Source organism: Emydura macquarii, unplaced genomic scaffold (genome assembly GCF_026122565.2).
Source record: "Emydura macquarii macquarii isolate MOO-44397 ecotype Brisbane River unplaced genomic scaffold, CSIRO-AGI_Emac_v2 contig_2994, whole genome shotgun sequence".
NCBI classification, from domain to species: domain Eukaryota; kingdom Metazoa; phylum Chordata; order Testudines; family Chelidae; genus Emydura; species Emydura macquarii.
Window position 1 is genome coordinate 1,813,266 of NW_027133131.1, and position 23,078 is coordinate 1,836,343.

Here is a 23,078-nt window from a genome sequence, read left to right on the forward strand (position 1 = left end):
ACAGACGCACTAGGTTCCTGTAAGTTATTTCGAAAGTGCCAGTTCTTCCCTGGGGCCTCGTCCGTTGTTTTTCCTTTTTAAAAAGCGAAACGGTTTTAGGGCTGAGGGAGATAGGCTAGGAACTGGCCTGCGGTCAGTGCCCAGCCCTTGGACAAAGCTCCCGCCAGCAGCTATGCCGATGTTGCAACTGGCAGCCCCCCCTGCTCTGCTGCCTGCCCTGGGCTGCCTCCCCCCCATGCCTGTCCCTCCTTTAGCAACCTCTGTGGCGGACCTGCCATTGCTGCTGGAGGGCTGTGAGCTCGGGGGGAGGGGGGGGGCGGCGCTGGCCCGGGAGGGCGGCTCTGCTCATAGAAATAACAAGGGGCGGCTCAGACCCCTCTTCTGGGTCCCGGCAACAACCCGGCTGGGCCTGGCGTCTCCCCTGGGCCCGGTGCCCCACAAGGGCTACATGCCCCACCTGGCCTGGCTGGGTGCCGGCTACTGGGCCCCTGGCCTGGGTGGTCTGAGCTGGGGGGGGTAGTCCTGGGCCCCACCTTTGTCTGGATGAGGCCCCGCCCCCAACCCTAGGCCCCTCCCTCATATAGGCTCCACCCCCTGTTCTCTGACTCCCAGGGCCAGGGTCTCTTAGCCCAATGAAGCTAATGGCGGGGAGGTTCATGATAAGGTCAAAGGTCAGATTCCCAGAGGCCTCTGCGCCCACACCCTCCTTCTTAGCCCCACCCTGCCAATCATCCCCCTGCTCGTCTCTGATTGGCCAGCGGGGAGGCGGGCCGGCCAGGCTAGGGAGTGTGAGACGACGCCCCACAGATCGCTTGTCAATCCTCACTTTCTGGTCTCTGATTGGTAGAGATGGAGCTAGTCTGCCCTGTGATTGGACAGTAAGGACCGAATTCCGGATTCTGATTGGACAGTGGAGCTCGAGAGTGCCGCCCCTTTAGGTCACCTTATTTGTTGTTACTGCAGCCCCCGGAACAGCTGCTGTTTCATTCGTCTCTGGGTCCGTCAATTAACATAAGATCCACCCCCTACCATGACGTTTTTCCTTTTTATTGGTCCGTTAGCCCCATGCTTCCCCAGTTACCATTGGCCACATTTTGCGCCAGTCCGGCCATGTCTGAGCTCCTATTGGTGAATCTAGGTGGGTGGCCCGGTGACGCGTTACTCGGAGCGGCGATTGGGCCAGACGGCTGTCAGGGGCGTGTCCGCTCTCCAGGTGCCCGGCACGGATTGGCGCAGCCGCCTCTTAACCCCGCCCACCAGAGGAAGGTTTGGTTGAGAGCAGCTGTTTGTGTGTTCGACACTTTCGGGCCGCGGCGGGGGGGAGACGGAGCTGGAGCCGCCTCAGGTACCGGGGGGCGCCTGGGCCCGGGGGCGGGCCGGGCCGGCAGTCAGGGGCTGGTCCCGGGGAGTGGGGGCGACTCGGCCTGGCCCAGTGGGGCCGAGTGGGGAGGGGCCGGGACCCGGGGTGGAGCGGGGGCCTAGGCTGGGCCCCGGGGGAAGGGGCCTGAGGGGGCCCGGCCCATTGGGGGGTGGTCAGGGGTTGCCCCGTGGTGTGAGGGGTGGGGGGGGGCGGGAGGGCGTCAGGGACCCTGGGCTGGGCTGGGCTGGGCTGGGGGGCAGCAGAGGCAGGTTTGGGGGGCGGGGGATGGCTGGCCTGCTCCGCTGGGCAGGCTGGAAAGCAGGGCGGGGGGAGGCCTGGCTCTCTCTGGGGGGCAGCCTGAGGGTGCCCAGCGGGGTAGGGTGGAAGGGGCCTGGCAGGGCTGCCCTATGGGCAGGGAGTGGGGGGGCGTCTTCCTAGGGCCTGGCCGGGTACCTGTGTTTCTGAGTCCTAAACCCTCCCCCTCCCCCCCTGGTTGTGGCGGTCGAGGTCACAGCGAGCCCCGTGGGCCTGCTCCCCGCCTCTGCCCCCTGCGCGCCCTGCCCAGCTGACGTTGCAGAGACTCTTTCCCGTGCCCCCTGCCCCCTTTGCACGCAGCTGTACTTGGGGCCTGAAATGCACCTGGCCCCAGTGCTGGGCCTGGCACCCGAGTGCATTCATGGGCCTCACGCCTGCCCGTGTTGCTAATATTTTTTCTTTTTCCATAGTGAGGGACAATACAACACAACACAGATGCGCCCCCCTCCCCCAAGTCACACCCCTCCCCAAACACACCAGTAGCTTATAGCTCTTAACAATAGGGGAGGGAGGGAGAAGGCAGCCTCATTGTATTTCTGTTCCTGTGAGTAGACCTGTGCAAGGGGACCCACATACTGTGTCATTAACATCCAGGGCTGGTCTGTCAACTCAGCTGACAATGTGCTCCTGGCTGGGCATTGCTGATGCTTCCACTAATCCTTGTAATTAGCCCCTGGATAGTATGAAGATGGACATGTTGGAAATTCGTGGATAGATTCCCACAGCCCTGAGGTGCTTATAATTGTCTTACACTTTAACTCCATTAAAAATGCATGAGAACAGGAGATCTTCCCAGAGGGACAAATTGGAAAAGTGATAAATATTTCTTTTGTTGGAGAGAGCCACAAAGGACTCCCCTTCTAACCAAGGATGGCTGGGTAGCAGGGTTAAGCCGGTATACCCTAAATGATCAGGTTTGTCTCATTGGGATTGTTCCTACCAGAGGTAGATTGCCAGACTCCACCTGGGAATGTGGGTTAGTCTCTCCACTGGAATCCTGTGACTGTCTCCAAACATAAGTAGAGGCTACAGCAATAGGCACGTTAGCAATGCAGCTTCGGTGGAATAAGTGAAGGAATGTTTATTTTCAGGTCGCTAGCGCCTCAGTAGCTCTTGGTATTTAGGTTAATTCTTTTCCCCTTTGGGATGGCTGCAGTGCAGTCTGCTCATGTTAAATGTGTCTGTGTCGAATCAGATACTTTATTATTTGCATGTCAATTAAAGAAAGGAGGAAGTGAATCATGGAAGTTCAGAGATTGGGGAGGCCTTGTAGGTTATCCAGTCCACACCATGCTAGTGTATAATTGCTACCTGAAATCTTTTCTTCTTTATCCTGTCAAGTTCTAAATCTCCTGATTAATGGTGCTTTCACCAATTCTCACTGGGGGATGGGGGTCTGTCTACATTGCAATGTAATCCCAGGGTTAGTAGAACTTGAGTTAGCAGCCTCTGTGATTGTTCACCTGAAGTTGGAGTGTCTACGCTCCTTTTTTAACTCTAATTTAGGAATTCTAGAACTCTCAGGCTTCAGCATCTATATTGCATTTTGCAGGCCCGAGTCCAGGTACCAGTCTCCCAGACTTCCTAGCAGCCTCCCGAAGCGTGGCCACTCTAGCCCTTTGTTTGCGGTGGTGTGGGGAAAACCTGACTGTCCAGAGGATGAAGAAAGTCTGCCCATGGGATTGTGGAATACTTTGGGTGGATTCCCATGGTACATCCGTATTGTGATAAAATATCCGTAGCATGGGGGACGGTCTCAGAGCCCGTGCTCCAACCCCATCAGGAATGTCTGCGCTGCGGTTTTTAGCCCTGGAGCCCGAGCCCCGTGAGCATGAGTCAGCTGACCTGGGCTCTGAGACTTGGTGCTGTGGGTTTTTTTATTAGTGTTGCTGTGCCCTCAGAGCATGAGTCCATTGGGGCTGTGTCTACACTGCAAAGCAATAGGGTTTGAACCCTGAGTCAGGGCTTGACTTGGGCTTGGACCCTCCATCCCTGCGGGGTCCTGGGACCCTGGGTTAGCACCATTTGTGTATTGATGGAAGGGGGGTTAGACTTGAGCCTGAGTTCCAACCCTGGGCTTACATTGCAGTGTAGACATGCCCTGGGAGACTATTCCGTCCTCTAGCAGATCTCCCCTGCTCTTGGGAAGCTTTACCTAATATTCAGGCTCAACTTGCCTCCCCTTAATCTTGTCCCCGTAACTCCTTGCCATTGTCCCAGCCTTGCTTATGAAGTAATAATCCAGTGATGTGAACTACTTAATCTCTGTGTGAGGCAGGTGGAAAGTAGATTTCCTGCTCTCACGATGGGTAAGTGGGTTCCAATGTTGAAATCCTTAAGGGTGGCAGATCCATTGTCCACTGTCCCACAGATTCTCTACCCAGAACTTTCCCCTTGTCTTCAACTCAATTTCAGAAATGTTTCCTGTGGTCTTTAAGTGGCTTCAAATGTGCAATGCTTTCCCCCTGCTTATTAAAGTTTGATGGCTTGCCTAGCACCCATGTGAACTTTCCTCACTTCTTATGGAGGGAGGGGAAGAGACGCTGCATTGTTAACGGCTAGAGCAAGGGATTGGGAGCTAGGACTCATGGCTTCCACACCCAGCTTTGCCTCTGCTTCACTGTGTGACCCTGGGGAAATGGAGGTACTTGAGGGGAAGTGACTTGCCCAGCTGTAAAGAGACAGGGACACTTATGCTCCTTTGGGTGTCAATATCTATTAAACATTAAAATTACTGTTGATCACCTCCATACGCTTGCCTAGAATATGGCTGTGTAATATTAGCCCATTAGCGATGTTTGTGGCCAGGTCAGCGTGATAAGGAGAGCTAACTCATTGTAGTTAAACAGTATTTAAATCAAGACATGCTCTTGCTAGAAACAGCTTGTGGGATCATTATTGGGTCTGTTGTATGTGAGTGGCAGCAATATTCTGGCCTGTCTGGTGAGAGAGCTCTGCGCTCCAGATGCTTTTTGTGTATCTAATTTCCAAAGTTTGCTATAAATGTGTATGGAAACCACTGCAGCACAAGAGCTTTCCGTACTGCTGGCAACATGCACACCTCTCTCTCCCTGGCCTGTGTCTATGACAGCAAATCACTGTTTTGTTTTACACCTGTGAGGAGTGATTGTGGCTGGCAGATGAGATGGAAAGACACTGGCAGGCTCCAAAAGACAAATGGGAGCTTTGTTGTGAGAAGCTTAAACTGGTGTCCCTTAGTCTTCCAGAATTGCCGTGAATGCTTACCACCCAAACTCTCGACTCTGGTGACTGGAGAGATAATATTTGCCTGGGTGAGAAATTTTATTAAGGCTTGCAAAATTCTAGTTGATCCCTCCCCAGAGTACTACATCACCCAGTGCCTGATGGAAACAAACTTTGATTTAACAAAATTGCTATATTGTTCTGGTTAATTCCATCCATGTATATCTGCCTTCCGTTGGATGGAATCGAAACAGCTCATCTGTGTTAGATAGGCCTTGTGTTGCTAAGGGAGAGGCTCCTTTTCCCTCCTCAACTGAAAGGGGCATGTGTTTTGGAGCTGGAGGGGCTGTGTCCCATATCTGCAGCTGCTTAAGTTCTGTGTGGGTTTTGCATTAATTTGGGGGCAACAGGGAATTCCTGGGTGACTGCATTTGTTGTACAGGAAATTCTTAACCCGTCTAGTAGAAAGAAGACTTGTGGCCCTTGATCCACAGGATATCAATGTTGTGAGTCAATGAGAATCACATATTTAATGAGTGGTGTGGAGTGACTTTACACTCCAAATATTGTTGAGTACAGGGGTGCTAATTATCCCATAGGTGACTCTTAAAGCTTTGTTTGGTAACTCTAATTGTGAGCCAGCACGGTAGAGGTGGCCTGGCTGCCACTTAGTTCAGAAGCCAGGATACATACTGAGGAAGGCAGGAGCTGAGGAAAGAACTGGGAGCCTGGAATGTCAACGTTCTAGTGGCGGTTATGGCAATGGGCTCTTAGCTGCAAAACCCCGTGTAGATCAGACCCTCCATCACCCGTTGCAAGTGGTTCTTGGTCTTAGTTCTCATCTGTCAGCTGGGGGTGAGGATACATGTCTCTTCCCTGTGGAGGCTGAGGATAAACTAGTGTGTAAGGCTCATTAAAGACTAGAAAAGCTGTGTAGGTAAACTGATTGTCTGAACGGCGCTGTGGATATGTCCGTGCCCCTGTGGAAAAGTCTCCTACCTGGATGGGGTAAAATAGCCGACCCATTGCCACCTTCATAAACACAACGGGCCAGATGGAAGCTGTATGGAGGCAGTGCTCTTGTCATCCTGTGTCTGGCAGTGTCTCACTGAGACCCTTCATGAACATCTCTGAGTCAAGAGCTCTTGTCTTCTCATTCCTCGTAGAACCCTGATCCTGCAGTCCTTGCTCAGTCAGAATGCCTGCTCCAGGAATGGGGATGTGCCCTATAGGGATTGCAGGAGTGGCCGTATCTGTAACTCTTGTGTTTCAGGCTTTCAAATATTGGGTGGTCAGGGTAGGATCCAGTTCTGCAATGGCTCTAAAACATTGCATCCACTTTGCTGTCTAGCTAGGTAATAAAGCGGGGAAGAGAGGATTGATGGCCGATTTAACCCCTGCATTCAATTTTGATGGCAGTGGCTTATGTTGTATGTGATTAGGACATAGGAAAAGTAACATTGGCAACAGGAAAGCAGTTAACCCAGACAGGCTGTTGCAACTCCTCTTGGGGGTATCTCCTGAATAGACTCTTCCCTGAAACAAAGTTCTGCTATCGAGGCTCTTAATGACTGAATTGCCATGGATCACATTCGTCCCTGCTGTGACACCATCATGGGGACGATTTGATCCATTGGGTTGTGCAGGTAAGGGAGAATATTTAGTTATCTTCTGATGCCACATATTCCCCCTTGCAGTGGCATGAGTAGGGGCAATGAATCCCTAATGGCTGGGCTGTGTGGATCTGTTTCCAGTTCTCTCACCCTGCGCTGTCCAAGAGAAGTTTAACTTGCTCAGTGCGTCAGAGCCAGTGTAGCCGTGGAGGAGCTCTGCTCCACTTCTCGTGGCAGCAAGTCAGCTACACCGACCCTTGAGTCTCTCCTGTTGGCAATGCAGAGGGAGCACAGCTTGACTTGTCTGCTGCCAGACTGAAGCTGCGCTGCCTGCTGTTAGAACACCGTTGTTGTAACTTGATGTGTAAGTCATGGGGCTCCTGTGGGGTCATGAGTGTCACTTTTCTGATCATACTCAGAGGCTGTTAATCGCTTACCAGAAACATTTTGCTTTGGTTTGTAAGTAACATTGGTGACGTTACTTGTGGTTACAATAGATGGTCATATTAGTAATGCAGATACAAAATTACTCTGGAAGTGTCAAAAGAATCCTAGGGCAGCTTTACTGATTCACTGAAACGTCTGAAGAGCTAACGGACTGTGGGCTTTATCCTGTTAGGAATCCCATACCTCACGCCAGTTATTTCAGGTAGTTGGTGAAAGAAAGCTAAATTTGGATGGTAGCCTTTTAAAGTGAGGTGCATGTCTAATATATAGGAGCCCCTTGTTTCGGAGGAGGGCTTTTCCGGTTGAATTCAAAGAAATTCATTTTTGCTATTGTTGGAAGCTCCCTTTGTGCTCGAGCTCTGTATTAAGCAAATAGGCATGGACGGATGGATAAAATACTCGGATTGCATCGTTTGCCTGCTGGATTTTCAGCATGTCCTAAAATAGTTTTTTGGGGGGTGAGTTCCTGGATTCCTCATGGGATTCTAGTAATGATGTGTGTTACAGTGGTGGCTAGGGACCATCCAAAACAGGGCCTCATTGTCTGCTCTGTAGGGTGCCTAGCAGTCCCTGCCCTGAAGCGCTTACAGTCTAAATAAGAGTGACTGTAGCACTAGTATTCAGATCCCCCTCTCCGTGCCAGTCATTGATCTCTGGCCACCGGAATTACAGTGGCATTTCTAACTCTTTGGGTTACCTTCGTGAGCTGTGTTGCACTTATGTGCACGTGTGTATGGATCTCACTTTGAGACACTATGAAGAAGCTTGGTTTTGTCGAGGGAGGGAAACCCAAGTAACAGAAGAGAGCTCCTCCTAGGAGCTATTTGTGTGAAATAGCTTGCAGTGTGAGTGTTCTTGTGCCTGACACATGCAGGACTGTCACTCACTTTATGGCCATGGCAAGTGACTTCATCTCTGTGCTGCCCCTTCCCCTCTTTGAAATGGGGGTGATACTCACCAGGGTATGCTCAGGCCTATTTCAGCTAGGTTTGTAAAATGCTTTGAGATCCTTGGTTTGGAAGGTCCTGTCTGAGTGCAGAGAATTGTTGAGATGACAACTTTATCTGGTAGCAATTTATTAGGCCCTTAAAGGTGACCTGAGCTACAGTGAGGAGGTGGGTAACTTGGCTTGCGTCCAGTTCTTTATGCTGTAGAACAATGTCTTTACATTAGACTTTCTTGCCCACCTACCCTGGAAGATGGTGGTGACTTGGAGAACTAATGAAATGATGGCATCACAAGGAAGTGAACGCTGCAGCCATTGAGGAAAAGGGGGATTTTTGTCAGAATAGTTACAGCCTCTTTATCATGTACAGCCCAATATCTAACACACTCTTGAGGGAGAGAACACCTTTATTAAAGATTGAACAATTAATGTGCAGGAGCTCGTGATAAACCTCTAAGACCTCCAGCACGCAGGGGAGGCAAGACCTGACATTCCTGATTTCTGAGGAACCCTTTAAAGGCAAAGCTGTTTTTTTTTTTTAAACCAAACCAGCCACCTTTTGCAGGTCACCTTTAAGGATTTGGGGTGACTGATTTTGCAGTGAGACAGTGCTGATAGCAAATCATGGATGTTGGTCTGAAACTTCCTTCATGTTTAGTTTTCTTTTGTGTTGCTTAAGCCAGTATACAAAGTGCTAATCACTGTAACTAACCAGTGATTGGCATGTTGAGAGAAGGGGGTGACCAACAATACACCCTTCAGGACAAGCAATGGGAATGTTTTCAACTGGAGAAACCCAAGTGTTCTTCTGACATGAAGGGCCAGATTTCCAAAAGAGAGTGGCTCACAGTGGGAGGTGCTGCAGACTCTCATATCTGGTCCCAGTTGTATTTGCTAAACCCTCTATCACTCTGTCTCTGGCCTGATTCTAAGTTTTAACCCAGCATTGATGCAGCCTGGCTTTTTCCTGGGAAAGCAAAGCACAGAGTGGCTTCTAAGCACCAGGATGCTCTGACTTATGCCAACTGTGCAGGTTGCGTCTCCAGAATCACATAGGCCTGTCCCCTGGAAACACACATAGGATGATGAGGTCATTGCTTAATCATCCCCCTCATATATTTAGCCAAAAAAAAAAGGTCATAGAAGCGGAAGAAAGCATTTCCCTGTCTTTCGCCAACTCAGCTTCAGGAAACCTGAAAAAGCAGTACTTGGTTTGCTACCAGACAACTTCGGCCGTTATGGACTTTGAAACCTTCCCCCATTTTCTTGGATTCTTGCTGTAGAAAAATAAAATCATGAATGTCCCTCTTCCTTGATGGGGCTGGGAAGTATTGGGCTTCCCAGCATTTGATTTGTAAAAATCGCACAGTGGTTACAGTTAGCACGTCCTGCTAGGGTTTGGCCTTTCCTCTGCCTTGCTCTCAAAGTAGATGAGGAAGGGGAAATGGTAAGGCTTTTCCTGGCTGCTCACTGAGATGAGTCCAGATGACCCTTGTTTTCTTGTTTACTTGGCCCTGTTAATGTTAACAAATCTTTGCTCCAGAGTCTGCCTTAGAACACTCGAGACTTGGAGTTGATCTCTCCCCCCAAGGTTTGGAAGTGCTTCCTTTAAGATTTGGACAAAACACAGTGATCATTCCAGAAGGAAAGACCAAGGCTTTGAAAAATGCCTAGTAGGTTTTGGGTGTCTGACTTGAGACGTCTTAAAATGATCTGAGCACCCAGCCTCTGAATCAGGTCACTTTAAGGTGTCTCAAATTTGAAAGCCAAAATCAGTACTCTTCTGGAAAAAACCTTTGAGACACGCATCTGCCCTTAGTTCAGAGGTCACAGTGCTGACTGTGGGACCTAGAAATGGGCTTCAGAGAGTGCATCCTTAAAATCCCTGCAGACTTTTGGCAAACCAGCATCTCATATTTTGCTAAACTTCCCTGAGCATCCTCGCCGGTGGTGGTAATCCACTGGAATAAAGAGCCAAAATGTGCCTCGTTTACCACTAATCTGTTAAATGGTGAAATAAACTCCTAAATTTAATGCCGTCTTCTGGCATTGCTCTCGATATTTGTTTTGCTGTTAGTAACATACTAAAGCAGATGTAGACCTGGTTATTGAATTAACACAGTGCAGCGCATGTTGCTTTCTATGGGGATTCTAGTAAAGAAGCATAGCTAGCGTGTGTGCGTGTTGAGATTGTAAAAGATATTTCACATCAGGTCGAAGGAAGCCCTTGTCACCGGCTCCTAGTGCATTGAACAAAGGATTGAGCTGAAGTCCTGAGATACCCTAAAAGGACCGGAACTCTGCCACTGGCAGACCTGAGACATTGGCTGCACACAAACTGGAGTCTGTAATTCACACCTTGATGTGTGGATGCAGAGGTGCCATTTCAGATTGTCCTGTTTCAGTTAAAATCTATTCCAGTTATTAGCCTCTGATTAACCCCCCAATGGCCACCACTTGAAATAGGACCCTCTATCATTGACTGTACAGCTGTGAATTAAAACAGATCTAGCTAGTTAGGCTCTGGCTTATGTACAGACACACCCAGACTCTCTTGCCTCATCTAAACAAACACCAGTTTTGTTAAACTAGTGCAAACCTCTGAATGCTTCAGGTTTCAGAGAGGCTTATTTAGGTCTAGTGTAAATCTGTTCCTAGTTGACTTCACTTAAACTGCAATAAGAGTTTACACGGCCTCTGTCATTGGTCTAACTATAAATTGGGTGAGACTGGTTCAAGTTAAACCAGCGCAACTCTGGGTGTAGTTAACGTTCTGTCTCTCTCACTTGTTCCTCTGTCCCGTTTGCTCCCCCTGAGAACTCCCAACAGTATGGTACTATGGCTGTTTGTTTGGTTTTTTTTTTAACCCAGTGCCTGGGGTGGGGGAGAACTTCTCTGGCCATGGGGAGTGGCCATGTGAAACTGACCGGGTTTGCATCAGTTTCACTCTACTGCAGATCTGTGCAAGAGCTGGTAGTATAGGGCTTTTTCACAGGAAAGGCTTTAAAATTGAGGAGGCAGTGAAGGGAATGTGATCGTCTATAGTCCTGGGGGGGGAGGGGAGCTGTGTGCCTGTACTGGTCATATGAGTGGGGATCTCAGAATACCTAAACCCAAACTGAACCAATTGTCCTTCATTTAGGAATGTCCCTTCAGAACTGCAGTGATGAAATCATTCAGTCCCTCCATCCTGTCCCCAGAGAGCCAGGGGAGGAAAGCAGATGTGGAATTTCAGGCCACTTATAGTAAACAAAACAGATGCATTCAGGCTGCAAATGGGGCCTGAGCTTGTTGCTGGGTAAAGGGAGCTTTTAAATCATCCTTTCATCTTGCCCCTTCCCAGAGCAGGTCAGAGGTGCTGCCCCTTTGCCTGGGCCATGCCATGTGCATTCCAATCCAGGAGCTGTTTGCTAGGTCTCCAGGAATGCAAGACAGACATCTGCTAGGATTGCTGACTCACTCACTCTGGACACATACACTCAGCTGTAAGGGTCTGGCTTTTTCTTTCCCTGGTTGGACCAATTTCTGCTTTGTCAGCTTGCTGCTTTTTAAAGCTCATCCCCCAGTGAGGCTTGGGGAGCAGGCCTATCTCTGCCTTAATGCACGGTGGTGTCTGAGCTCTTGGCAGGAAAGGAAGTGTGGCCTAGCAGTTGTAGTAGGCGAATCAGACTGGGTTCTACGCCGGGCTCACCCTAGTGCGTGGTATGCAAGGCGGTTACTGATCGGTAAATTGGCAATCAACCCCTCTTGTGGGGCTGTGTTTGAGGTTTAGCAGAGTAATAAGCGCTTTCCTACTGAGCTTGGTTTCTGTACCATTGGAGCAGAAGGCCTCTCAGTCCACCTGAGTTGATGTCTTAGACCGAAGAGCCCTTCAAACTCTGTAGTCTTGTCTGTGCGGTGTGCTGATGATTTTTTTTCCCCCCTTCCCCCTCTTGTGTTTCAGGAGAGTTGAGCCACTAAGATCACTTTACTTGGCTCAAAACCGAGCCCCTCCCCTCACGAGAGCTGGTCTGGGGCTTGAAGGTTCTCCCATCAACTGGGGCGTAGGTTGTGACCAGGATCCAGGCCATGACCAGCAGAGGAGCTGCCCGGCCAAATGGTCAGTCTCAAGCTAGTAAGATCTGTCAGTTTAAGCTAGTGCTGCTGGGCGAATCAGCCGTGGGGAAGTCCAGTCTGGTGCTGCGCTTCGTCAAGGGGCAGTTCCACGAGTACCAGGAGAGCACCATTGGAGGTAAGTGAACATGTGGGGCAGCGTATTGGGAGGGGCGGGGGGTAGACACAGACTTCGCCTAGGTTGTCTGGAGCTCCTGACTTCTCTCGTTTCCCCACCTGAGGAGCACTGGGCTGCCCACTCCCCATTCACTTAGCCACTTCAGACCCTGCCTCATCGCTGTGAGCGGCTGTGACTTGCTGATGCTCGTGGAGGAATCCCATAGTGCTTGTGAAGCTGGTACAGTCAGTTCTCCGATCATGGCGTGGCACATCTTGGATTCATCGGTGACATAATTAGTCTGTATAATGGGTGGCGAGGCAGTGTTGTCCAATGGTTAGAGCTCTGAAGCAGGAGATGAGACCCAAGTTCTGTTCCTGGCCACAAACGCTCTGTGTGCCCATGGGCAAGTCATTGCCCCATCTGTCAAGTGGGGGTCATCCTGACCCACCTTTCATTGAGAGCTTAGAGATGTGCAGGAAAGGAGGGCTGAGCAAATGTGGTGTGGTCACCAGAGGTGAATGTCCAGTGTGACGTGTTCCTGACTCCTTCAGAGCCTGGCGCTGCTTTCACACCTTAGTCGCTCACCACCTGCGTGCTCAGTCTTGGCTTGTGTAGACACTTCAGTGTGTTTGGCTTCATTCAGCCGTTCTTTCCCTGGCTCATGGAGAGGTGCTGACTGGCCTGAACAGAGAGCCTACAGGACCTGATAACGCACTACCTGGCCGTACAACTCCATAGACCTCAGCTAGTTCATGGGTTCTGCTGTGGCTGGGCGCCTCCCGTTTGTGCCTGCTTCCCTCCCTGTAAAAGAACCCCAGCCTTTCAAACCCAACTGACTCGAACTGCTTTGCAAGTCCCGTGCAAAGCCTTTTTATCGAGGGGAGGCTGCATGTCCCCACCACTCTGATGGCCCCAACAGCTGCCGGGAATGGAGCCAGGATCTTGAGGGCTGGTGTCTTTGAGAAGACTAATGATCGAAGGCACCCAACTTAACACCAACGGGTGCTGTGCACCTCTGAAAGCCAAGCCCTTTGCACGTGATTGAGGGCTCAGTTGCTAGTTCTTCCTGACAATGTAGGTCACAATCTCTCCCGCTCTGATTCATGCTGCGTCATGGACATTGGCATCGATATGCTCCAACCTGCTTGGGCACAAACCCCGTTCCCCTTGGGATGTGGCTGCATCCACCACATGTGGCAGGTGGGGAGAAGCTATTGTCTGTCCAACTCCTTCACGCAGGGTTGTGGAATCGCAGCTGCAAGCTCCCAGCTCCTTCCTGAACACAGGAATGGTTCCTATTCGCGATCGGTATATGAGCCGTCTCCTTGGAGTTTGGACACCTGGCTTCCATTCCTGGCTTTGCCAGTGACGTACTGTGTGCCGTTAAACGAGTCATTTCCCCTCTCTGGGCCTGTTTCCCCTCCTGTGCTTTGGCTGTCAATCTACTTAGCTTGAAGCTCTCAGGGCAGGCGCTGTCTTGCCATCTGGACAGCAGCCAGATCAACAGGGCCGTGGACTTCTGTGCGCATCTGTACCACTGTCTCCTTTCCTCTCAACAGCGGCGTTTCTCACACAGTCCGTCTGCCTGGATGACACAACAGTCAAGTTTGAGATCTGGGACACGGCTGGCCAGGAGAGATATCACAGTCTGGCCCCGATGTATTACCGGGGGGCACAAGCTGCCATTGTGGTCTATGACATCACCAACCAGGTAACTTTGGAGTTCTCTTCATTTTCCTGGCGGGGGGGGGGTTGGTTAACGCCATCAAACTGTAGGAGGAAGGATGGTCTCACAGTTACGGCTGGGTTCTGTTCCTAGCTTGGCCACCCTCGTGACCTGCCAGAGTCTGTTCATTAACTCCCCCGTGCCTCAGTTTCCCCGTCTGTAAATAAGGATAAGAGCTGCTGCCTTAGCGAGGGGGCTGTAAAGTGCTTTGAGAGCCTTGTGTGCAGTGTGGTATCTGTGTATAAAGCTGTTGTAATGGGATTCAGATAAAACCTGTGCCACCCATGCAGACCGGGGCTGCAGGCCTCGGATTAATGGCTTCACCTGTGTTTTCCAGAGATTTCAAGGCCAGAAGGGCCCACTGTGATCCTCGGGTCTGGCCACCTGTATAACCAGCCAGAGAACGGCCCCAAATAATTCTTAGAGAAACAGCTAATCTTGATTTAAAAAGTTGCCTGTGATGGAGATTCCTCCACGACCCTTGATAAATGGTTCCGGTGGTTAATTACACTCACTATTAACTTACGCCTTCGCTCCAGGCTGAATTTATCTATTTTCAGCTTCCGGCCGTTGGGTTGTGCACATACCTTTCCCTGCTAGATTGAAGAGCCTGTTAAATATTTGGTCTCCATGTAGATACTTACAGGGTGTGATCAAGTCACCCCTTCACCTTCTCTGGGATCAGCTAGATAGTCCAGGAGCTCAATCTGTCACTCTCAGACCGGTTTTCTATTCCTTTAATCACTCGCGGTGGTTCCCTGAACCCTCTCCAATTTTTTAAACCTCCTTCTTGAATGGTGGACACCAGATTCCAGCAGTGGTCGCACCAGGGCCAAATACAGAGGTAAAATCACCTCTGCTCCTATTCGAGATTCCTGTTTCTGCATCCCGGGATCGTGTTAGCCCTTTTGGCCACAGCATCACACTGGGAGCTCATGTTTGGCTGATTATCCACCATGCGCGCGCCGCCACGCCGCCCCCCGCCCCCCAATATTTTTCAGTCACTGCTTCCCAGGATAGGGTGCCCCGTCCTGGAATTATGGCTGACATGGAGTTCCTAGCCGTATACCCTTAGCTGTATTAAAACACACCTGGTTTGCTTGCGCCTATTTACAGCGCAATCCAGATCGCCCTGAATCAGGAACATGTCGTGTAGCAGGTGTTCGGTGCCTTGGGATTGGATGGTTTCAACTCCAGGAGAAATCCCTTCTGGCCAGTGGCTGCCTGCCTGGGGTCACTGCAGCTGGTAACTCGCCCTGCCTTTCCCTTCCAGGAAACATTTGCACGAGCAAAGACATGGGTGAAAGAGCTACAGCGGCAAGCCAGCCCCAGCATTGTCATAGCCTTAGCGGGCAACAAGGCCGACCTTGCCAACAAGCGCATGGTAGAATATGAAGTAAGTAGCCAGGGTTAATAGGCATGGCTAAGCCTTCCTAAACCTCCCCCTCTTACTTACACACACTCTCCTCCGCCTCCTCCTCCCCCCCTCCCCCCCCCCAGCACAGCCTGAATTCTGCCTCTAGCCTTTGAAAACCCTCTTGGCATCTAGGCACAGCATCAGGGGAGGATCTCTGCTCTGGTCAAGGGTCGGCCAGCCAGCAGCTCTTGGGGTTCATTGAACAAATGCCGGCATTGGGGCTCTGTCAGATAGCGCAGGGTAGGGGGACAGCCCCAGGAATCTGATCCGCGCACTGCTAGGCATGAAAGGCGTGTCTGCCGCACACCAATCCTGGTCCGGTGTACGTAGCCCTTGGAACTGCACGGTGGTGTCCTCCGGCCTGCCCTTCCAGCCGCAGCACTGCTCCCATCTCGCCGACATGGAGACGTTCCCCCGGGGGGGGCAGGGATTCCACTAGCTGGGGCGGTTAGTGCAGTGGCAATGGGGGTGGTCTCTGCAGCAGGCATTTGCCATGAAGACGACTTGTCAAAACCCTTGAGAGCAGAGTTGGCTGCTTCCTGCCTCCAGCCCAGTTGCCATTAACGGTCTGGCTCTGGAGCCGAGCCAGCAGCTCCAAAGTCTGACTATCCAAGGGTTGGGTGGGTGGGTCCGGCAGTCGCTCCCCTTGACCACGCTCTCCAGGCGTGAACTCCCCAGACAGTGCCATGGACTCACCCAGCACTTGCGTCTGTTACAGGAGGCACAGGCCTACGCAGATGACAACAGCCTATTGTTCATGGAGACATCGGCCAAGACGGCGATGAACGTGAACGATCTCTTCTTGGCGATAGGTAAGGCGCCGCTGAAGTCGTGCATGCTGTGTGGCATGCCCCAGGGCGCTAGAGAAGCAGAAGGTGCCCCTGCGATGCTGCAGCTCCACCAGGCTCCTATGGCAGGGGCGCTGCTGGAGCAGTTCCCACCTGGGCACTTCCCCCTTTCTGTCCTGCTCCGACGTCACAAGATTGTGAGATGGAAAAGGCCCATTGGGCTCCCCTGCTGCATTGCACGTTAACCAGGTTGCTGAAGGTGTTTACGGGGGAGGGGGAAGCTGCACTGCTGAATATTCAGGAGGGAAGCCAGGAGAGATCTGGTCATCTGACGCCGTCACCAGAACCCGCTTGAAGGCTCCGTGCTCTCCCTGGAGCTGAAGCAGCATTGGAAGAGGAAGTCAGCAAGGCTCGGGGAGTGGGTGACCCAGCTCTCCAGTGGGGCAGTGCCAGGCTGGCCTGTGCAGTTACAGCCTAGGCTGCGGTGGCTTTATGCCCTCGGGCACCTTCCATGTCCCTGCTTGGTTGTGGGGCACATTTGGTGGCTCCTCAAATCTCTAGGGCCCCCCAGCTTCTCATTCTTAGCACCTTGGTCTTCAGGGGCTTAAACAGCCTCTGTGAAAACAAGCCATTGACACCCATGTGTAGCCTGGGCTGTGACGTGCTCCACTCCCCACAGCCATGGGGAAGCCCTGTAAACTCTTCTAGCTTCCCCCCCCCCTCCCCCCGCCCCAGCGGGGAGCTCAGCTGGGTCCTTCTGGCCTGGGTGGAGAACCAGGAACTGCCTGTGAGCTTTGAGGGGAAACAGGAGTGACCCTAGCCAGCTCTCCTGTCGCTGGCTCAGCCCATATGGGACCGTTGGCGTAGGCAGACTGAGAGGCACTGGATCCCCAGAACGTGGAGTGGTAGTGAAGGGTGCCAGGCTCCAGAGGGGCAGGCGGGAAGGGTCTCTGCAATCCAGATTTGAGTCTCAAGAACCGTCTCAGGCCTCTGCCCATCCTCAGGTGGAACATGGCGGGTGCTGTTGCTAATGTGTCCCCAGGGGTTTAAAGTGTGTGGGGGGGGAGGGAGTTGCTGTCACTGCTCTTCTGTCCGCCTTGCTCACTCGCCTTCCTCTCCTTCTCCAGCGAAGAAGCTGCCAAAGAGTGAGCCCCAGAGCACGAGTGGCGTGGCGGGGAGAAATCGAGGCGTGGACCTTCACGAGCAGAGCCAGCAGAACAAGAGCCAGTGTTGTAGCAACTAAAGGGTGGCTTGTCAAGAGAAGCCAGCGCGAAAGGAAGAGCTAAGATATAACCTCCATCCCCACCCCGTCCACCACACTTCACCTCCCATAACAGCACACCGAAAACCGAATCCCTCCCGAGAGTCTAACTGCACTTTTTAATGCTTCCGAACCGCCACCCGACGTCTGTTACCTCCACTCCAGTGACCGTGGGCTAGATCGACCGGGGACTTAACGTCCAAAACACAAACTCTTCACTTTGTATTATAGGTGCAAATAGCGGCCTAATTCCGATTGATTTCCCCCGGCTCCTTCTCCCAGAGAATTCCTCCCTTCCCGCCCCAGCTCTCCCTTTGCTTTGGTACATCTGTGTTCTCGGTCCCATAACATCTCTCCTCTTCTACCCGGCCCCCTTTTTTAATGCTGTGGGGGAGGGGCCCAAAGGAGTTGGAAACTTAATCCTTGTAGGTTGATTCTATGAAGAATAAGTTGAATGGGGACCTACAGAAAACGCTGTTTTCTGAGGGTGTCTTTCGGGGGTTTATGCTTTCATTTTTCTCCTGTTTTTCATCTGTTTTGATGTTCGGGGGAGGGAAGCTGCAGTGTCCTTAATTTCTCCCTGAGTGGCCTTTTTGTCAAGGGATTGGAAGTGATGGGGAACAGGCTGATGGAGAGGGGATTTTGGATCCTGTGATCCAGCAGGATAGCTAATTCTTGTTAGTGTTGATCGCTATGAAACGAACACGGATGATGACCCTTCCGTGATGCTGTCTCAGTAGTGTGAACATTGCTATGAATATACGGTATAAGCAATGGCCGCCCCCGTAATCCCATTGAATTTGGTAACACCCGGCCCATGCGCACAGCATCGTCTGCTGGGCGTGTTCTGCTGTGTGGCAGGTGGGATGTTGAGCACTGAGCTGGGAGGGTGTAGCGGGGTCCTTCCAGTGCATATGCCCAAAGTTCCAGCTGTGTCCTGTATCTTGCAGTGACCCGCCCCACGGTGTCATGTCCTCTCTGAGCTGTTGGTGTATTCCTCCCTTCTCACCAGCCGCACGAATTCTCTGGTTTGCACTTTAATCACTGATCTGTCCAATGGGGATACTCTCTCCTGGGGCCACATTCAGCTGAAGCTCCCCGGAGGGATCACGAGTCTCGCAGGGAGAAGGGGGTCACTGCACTGATTTGTTTTTGCTTCCTCCCTCCGCTAAAGCTCTTGTTTAGAGGAACCCACCAAAGGTTTTATCCTCTGGGCTCTGTAACCCCCTCCGGGGTAGTGGGCGGGGACACTGGGCCCGCTTTGTCTGTTACACTTCTCCCGTCAGTCCCCAGTGACTAAGCAGGGTCACTTCCGAACGGGTGGGTCATAAGATGGTCACTGAGCAGGGATGATGCCTCTTTGTCTTCAGGAGAGCAGGGGTTAGGGTGAGCGCACGAAGCGGCTAACCTAGCTACAGGTGTCCAGGGAGCATGGGGAGGATGGATGATGCAAGGACAGTCTCCTGCTTGCTCTGGGGCACTGGGAAGTGCTCGGCTTCTCCCTGTGGAAGAGGAACATGCCAGTTACCTCAAGATCGTTGTCAATTTCCCCCACAGTCCAGTCTGCTGCATCCTCTCCAGCCCCTGAGCTCCCAGGGGCTGTCCACTCTCAGACCCACCCCCTTCCCCAGCGGGTCAGACAAGCTCACAGGCACTGATGATCTAGGGTGACCGACGCAGCTGTACGGCTGGGGCCCTTTGAAATACAAGCTGTCGCTGATGAAGCAGCAGCGTTTTTTGGCTGTCAATAGCACTTGGGGCTGTGCGGGCAGTCGCTGGTGTTGTCTCCTCAGTAGCTGATCCCACGTGCATCTGAGCAGCACCCCTGTAGCTTTGTTAATGAGGGAGCCACTGGTAGCAGAATCCTCCTATTTTACAGGGGTGTCCAGTTAGGCCAGGCTTCCCTGGGGTTTCAGTGTGCTGTAGCGGGTTCCAAACTGGAGAGCAAAACAATCTGTGTGCAGCTGCAGGGAGAAGCCAGGGTATGGAGACTCTTGCCTCTGGTGCAGGGTTGACCTGAGTCGCCCTGGGGTGTGTTGTGACCTGCCCTCTATTGCAGAAGGCTCCTGGATGCACCCTTACAGCTGGTGCTGTCCACTGCCTTTTCTTTGCTGCCTCAGAGGTTACCAGGGATTGCCTCAGAAGTTGAGCCTGTGGCCCAGTCAATCTCCCTGCACAGGGGCAAAGCTCGCAGGCCGAGGGGAATCCTGCATGTCCCCGTCTCCCCGCACCTGTTCTCTGGATCAACAGCCTCTGGCCCTTCCACTGGTTGTCATATTTTTAAAATCTGATGTCCCGGCCGCGCTGTTGCACTTGTGCTGGATTCAAATAGCAATTGGGGGCCCACCTCCCCAAGGAGCTGCCGCGGCCAAACCCCACCTGCCGCTCTGACTCTGCCGGGGGGGGGAGCCTGGGAAGACGCTCAAGCCCTGCTCAGAACTCCTAGGCTGAGATGAGGGTGCTGCCCCGTGGGAGGGGTGGCTTTGAAATGGGATCTGTCCCCGGTCAGTGGCTCCACCGGGAAGAGACGTGTGTTACCTAAGAAGCCACCAGCATGGGGAAGCAGTCTCCCATCCTCCCCCGGCCCCTACTCGTCTTGTTTCGGATAGTGTGGGGGTTAAACTGGGCAGGGGAAGCGCCAGGCTCTGCCCAGGAGGGGTGGGAAAGAGCTCTGGAAGTGGCTGCAGACTGAACTCGCTGTTTCTAGGCCCCCCCCTCTCCCCAGCTGAGTTGGGGCTGGGAGACCAGGGGCAGGACTGAAATGCACCATTGCCTAGTGGTATTTGATTCTTTTCTCCTCCAGTCCCTGCAGTGAGGTGATGCGTACATCCCCCTGCAGCTAACCCGAGGCGCATTGTTGAAGGTTTCAGGCTGTGCTTGTAATGTACATGGGTGCCCTGTGCTGCCCTCTTTCTACGCACCTCTGCGTGCCCGGCCAGCCAACCGTGCTTTTCATGTCGCGTCCGCCCCCTGGGTGCTGGAATGTGCAGAGTCTGGGCCGAGAGTCCTCTGCATTCGCCATCATCCGTAACTATCTCTGTGGAGGGGTCTGGCTAAATCCCTGGACCAAATTGGGACACTGCAGCTTTTGAAAGTCTTTTTTTTTTTTTTTTTTTTTTCCCTCCCCTCTGCTTACTTTTTTTCTGATCAATTTTTGTTGCTTTGAGAGAGTTCCTACATCGCATTTAAAATAACAATCATGGTAACAGAATTAAACTGCTGATTTACCAATGTATTTAATGTAAGTAAAAAAAAATCAGTGTATTAAATGGAGCTGCTGGTTTATTTTGTCATAAGATAGCTGGTCTGCGGGGAGACGGGGGGCGGTTGATGTCTCTGAAATGGAGATAAGCCCCTCTCCCTTCCTGCTTTGGCTCATGCGTTCTCTGGCTTGGGTTAGATCAGAGGAGCGAAGGAATTGTTTCAAAAACCTACATGAGCAGGCAGGAGACCTGTGAAAATCTGCCACCTGTCAGACCCTGTCTGTGTACCCCCCAGGGACCGACGTGGGGGCAACAGCTGATTGTAACGTAACTGTTCTGTAAAAAAGCCTTTCTCCAGGCAGAGCTGGGAGCAGCCGGTCCCCGACAGTCCTGTGGCTTTCCGTGGGCCCCGCATCGTCTGCTCGTGACCAGCCATTGAGGCAAACATGAACGATCAAGGGCTGCTTCCCCCCAAAAAAACCCTTTAGAAAAAGAACATACCCTGCCTCTGAGCGTGGGGCGCTGAGCCCGGGGGGGAGGGGGAGATGCTCCCAGTTCCTGCCAGTCCTTGCAGGCGTGAGTTGGCTGGTGGCTGGAGCACAGTCTGGATGTGGTGGCTGAGGTGTGTACCTTGCTGGGTGGGCAGCAGAGGGCGCAGCACAGCAGCTGATCAGCGGGAGCTCAGGGCTAGTGGGGCATGGCCTGGCCCACCCGGCTCATGGGCAGGTTGCTGCCTCCTCTGGGTGATGTGGGACCAGGGGCTTCTGCCTTCAGTTTCATTCAGGCCCCTGTTCCCCTGCTGAGGGCAGGTGGGTGGGAGGAAGCTGCCTCTCCCCGGCAGGCAGGCAGGCAGGCCTACGGTTCACTTCTGGGGAACTTTGGGGCTGGGACAGGGCGTCGGTCTGGCCTAGCCTCTTGTCTGAGGGGCACCAGCTGTGGGAAGGGGCTGGTGCAGGCTCTTTCCTGGGCTCTGGCCGTCTCCGCACCAGACTCTTCTTCCACACGGGCTGCCAACCTCGCCTGTTAGTTTTTACTGACCTGAAGAGCTGAAGTGTGTGTTTGGGGTTTTTTTACTGACAGGGTGAACTTTTTACTGACATCCCTAAACACTCCGCCGCTGGCACAAAAGGGTGCACATGCTCGCGCCATTCTGCACCCAGGAAGTGGGAATGACGCACTTGTTTTAGCAGCTGTTTATGGATCAGTTGGATTCCGTGGGCATTAATCGAAAACAGGAACTAGATAAAGTCGGGGCAGTGCGGTTTTATGAGACGAGACGTGATTCTAAATGACAACAGGCCCTGGCACAGACACTGTTTTATTTCTACCCCGTTTCACAGACATTTTCCTGTAGTGAGGGGTTTACGGACAGTGTTAAAAGTACATTCTCTTCACTGACTGTCTACGTTTACAGCTGCTGGGCGACCCTGCCTGGGACCCTGGAGGCTGACTGCAGGGCGCTGTGTGTCCCTGTTTATAAATGGAGCAGCGCCGCCGCCCACTCGGACCTGTTCTCATGTCACTGTCCTTCCAACAGGCGCAGTGTTAAACAAAGGGGGGCCAGGAGGAGTCAGCTGGGATCTGAGGGAAGGCGAGGGAGCTTTTGACTGCTTGGTGGCTGGGCCGAGTCCTGTGTGCCAGCAGGCTGGGCCCTGGGCCGGTTCCTACAGGGCATGACTGGTCCCCTGCTAGGCAGCCTTAGCACTCAGCTGCAGGGCTTGCCCTTGTAGGGCAGGGCCAGAGACACAGTGGGGGGGTAATTCCCAGGGCTATGCCCACCCCCCAGGGCATTAGATGCCAGGAGAGCCGTTACACCCAGTTCCTCATGGACCCGTCTGCCTGGCTGGTTCTCATGGGGCCGCTGCCAGCAGGCGGGGGTGGCCCTGAGAAACACAAGCTGATAGGACTGCACTGAGCTGGTTCCGGGCCAAGCTTTTGCAGGCCCAGGGCAGGGCGAGGGAAGGGGGCGTAATGGCTGCGTGGCACTCGGCCTGGCTCTTACTGGGGTGGGGACCAGCGTAGGCCCTGGTCTGCCCCCTCGGAAGGGTCCCAGGAGGGGCACGGGGGGTATTTGACACAGCTCTGCTCTGGCTGGGGGGGAGTTGGGGGAGCGGGAGTGAGGGGGGGAAATAGAATCGGCTCCTCCTGCCGGCCCGATAACTGTTATCTCGGTCACACACGGGGTGTGTGCTGGCGGGGCTGGGCGCTACCTAGGCCGTGGGTGGGGCACGGCAGGCCCAGAAGCTGGTGCTGCTGAATGGATTGTTGCTGGGGGGGGGGGCTTCCCTATGCAGCTGCGCGCACACACACACCCCCTGGGAAGACCTCCCTTTGGCTGCAGCAGCAGTCCAGGGGGAGGGGCTGAGCTGCCCCTTTGGTGCCTACAAACAAGGTGGTTTAGGCCTGGAGTGGGAGAGGCAAATATCCTCAGGGCCCCAGCTGGTTGTTTGGAGGGGGCTGCCCCACTGCCCCCCTCAGCCTTCCGCAGCTGGTGCTGAGAGGGGGAATTTCTGCCCCTTGCCAGCCGCTGGCGGGGGGGAGACCAGCTGTGGCTGATTTGGGCAGGGGGGCTCTGAGCAGCCTCG

At 52.9% G+C, this 23,078-nt stretch overlaps 1 protein-coding gene across 1 annotated transcript; it reads left to right on the forward strand.

Moving 5' to 3' along the window:
• Positions 1-1,274: 1,274 nt before the first annotated feature.
• RAB5B (RAB5B, member RAS oncogene family) lies at positions 1,275-21,244 on the forward strand. The gene is made up of 6 exons (XM_067529908.1): positions 1,275-1,345; positions 11,829-12,116; positions 13,658-13,809; positions 15,098-15,220; positions 15,960-16,053; positions 17,157-21,244. Exons 2-6 carry the CDS (start codon positions 11,954-11,956, stop codon positions 17,270-17,272), a joined length of 648 nt encoding a protein of 215 aa, XP_067386009.1. The 5' UTR covers positions 1,275-1,345; positions 11,829-11,953; the 3' UTR covers positions 17,273-21,244.
• Positions 21,245-23,078: the final 1,834 nt, after the last annotated feature.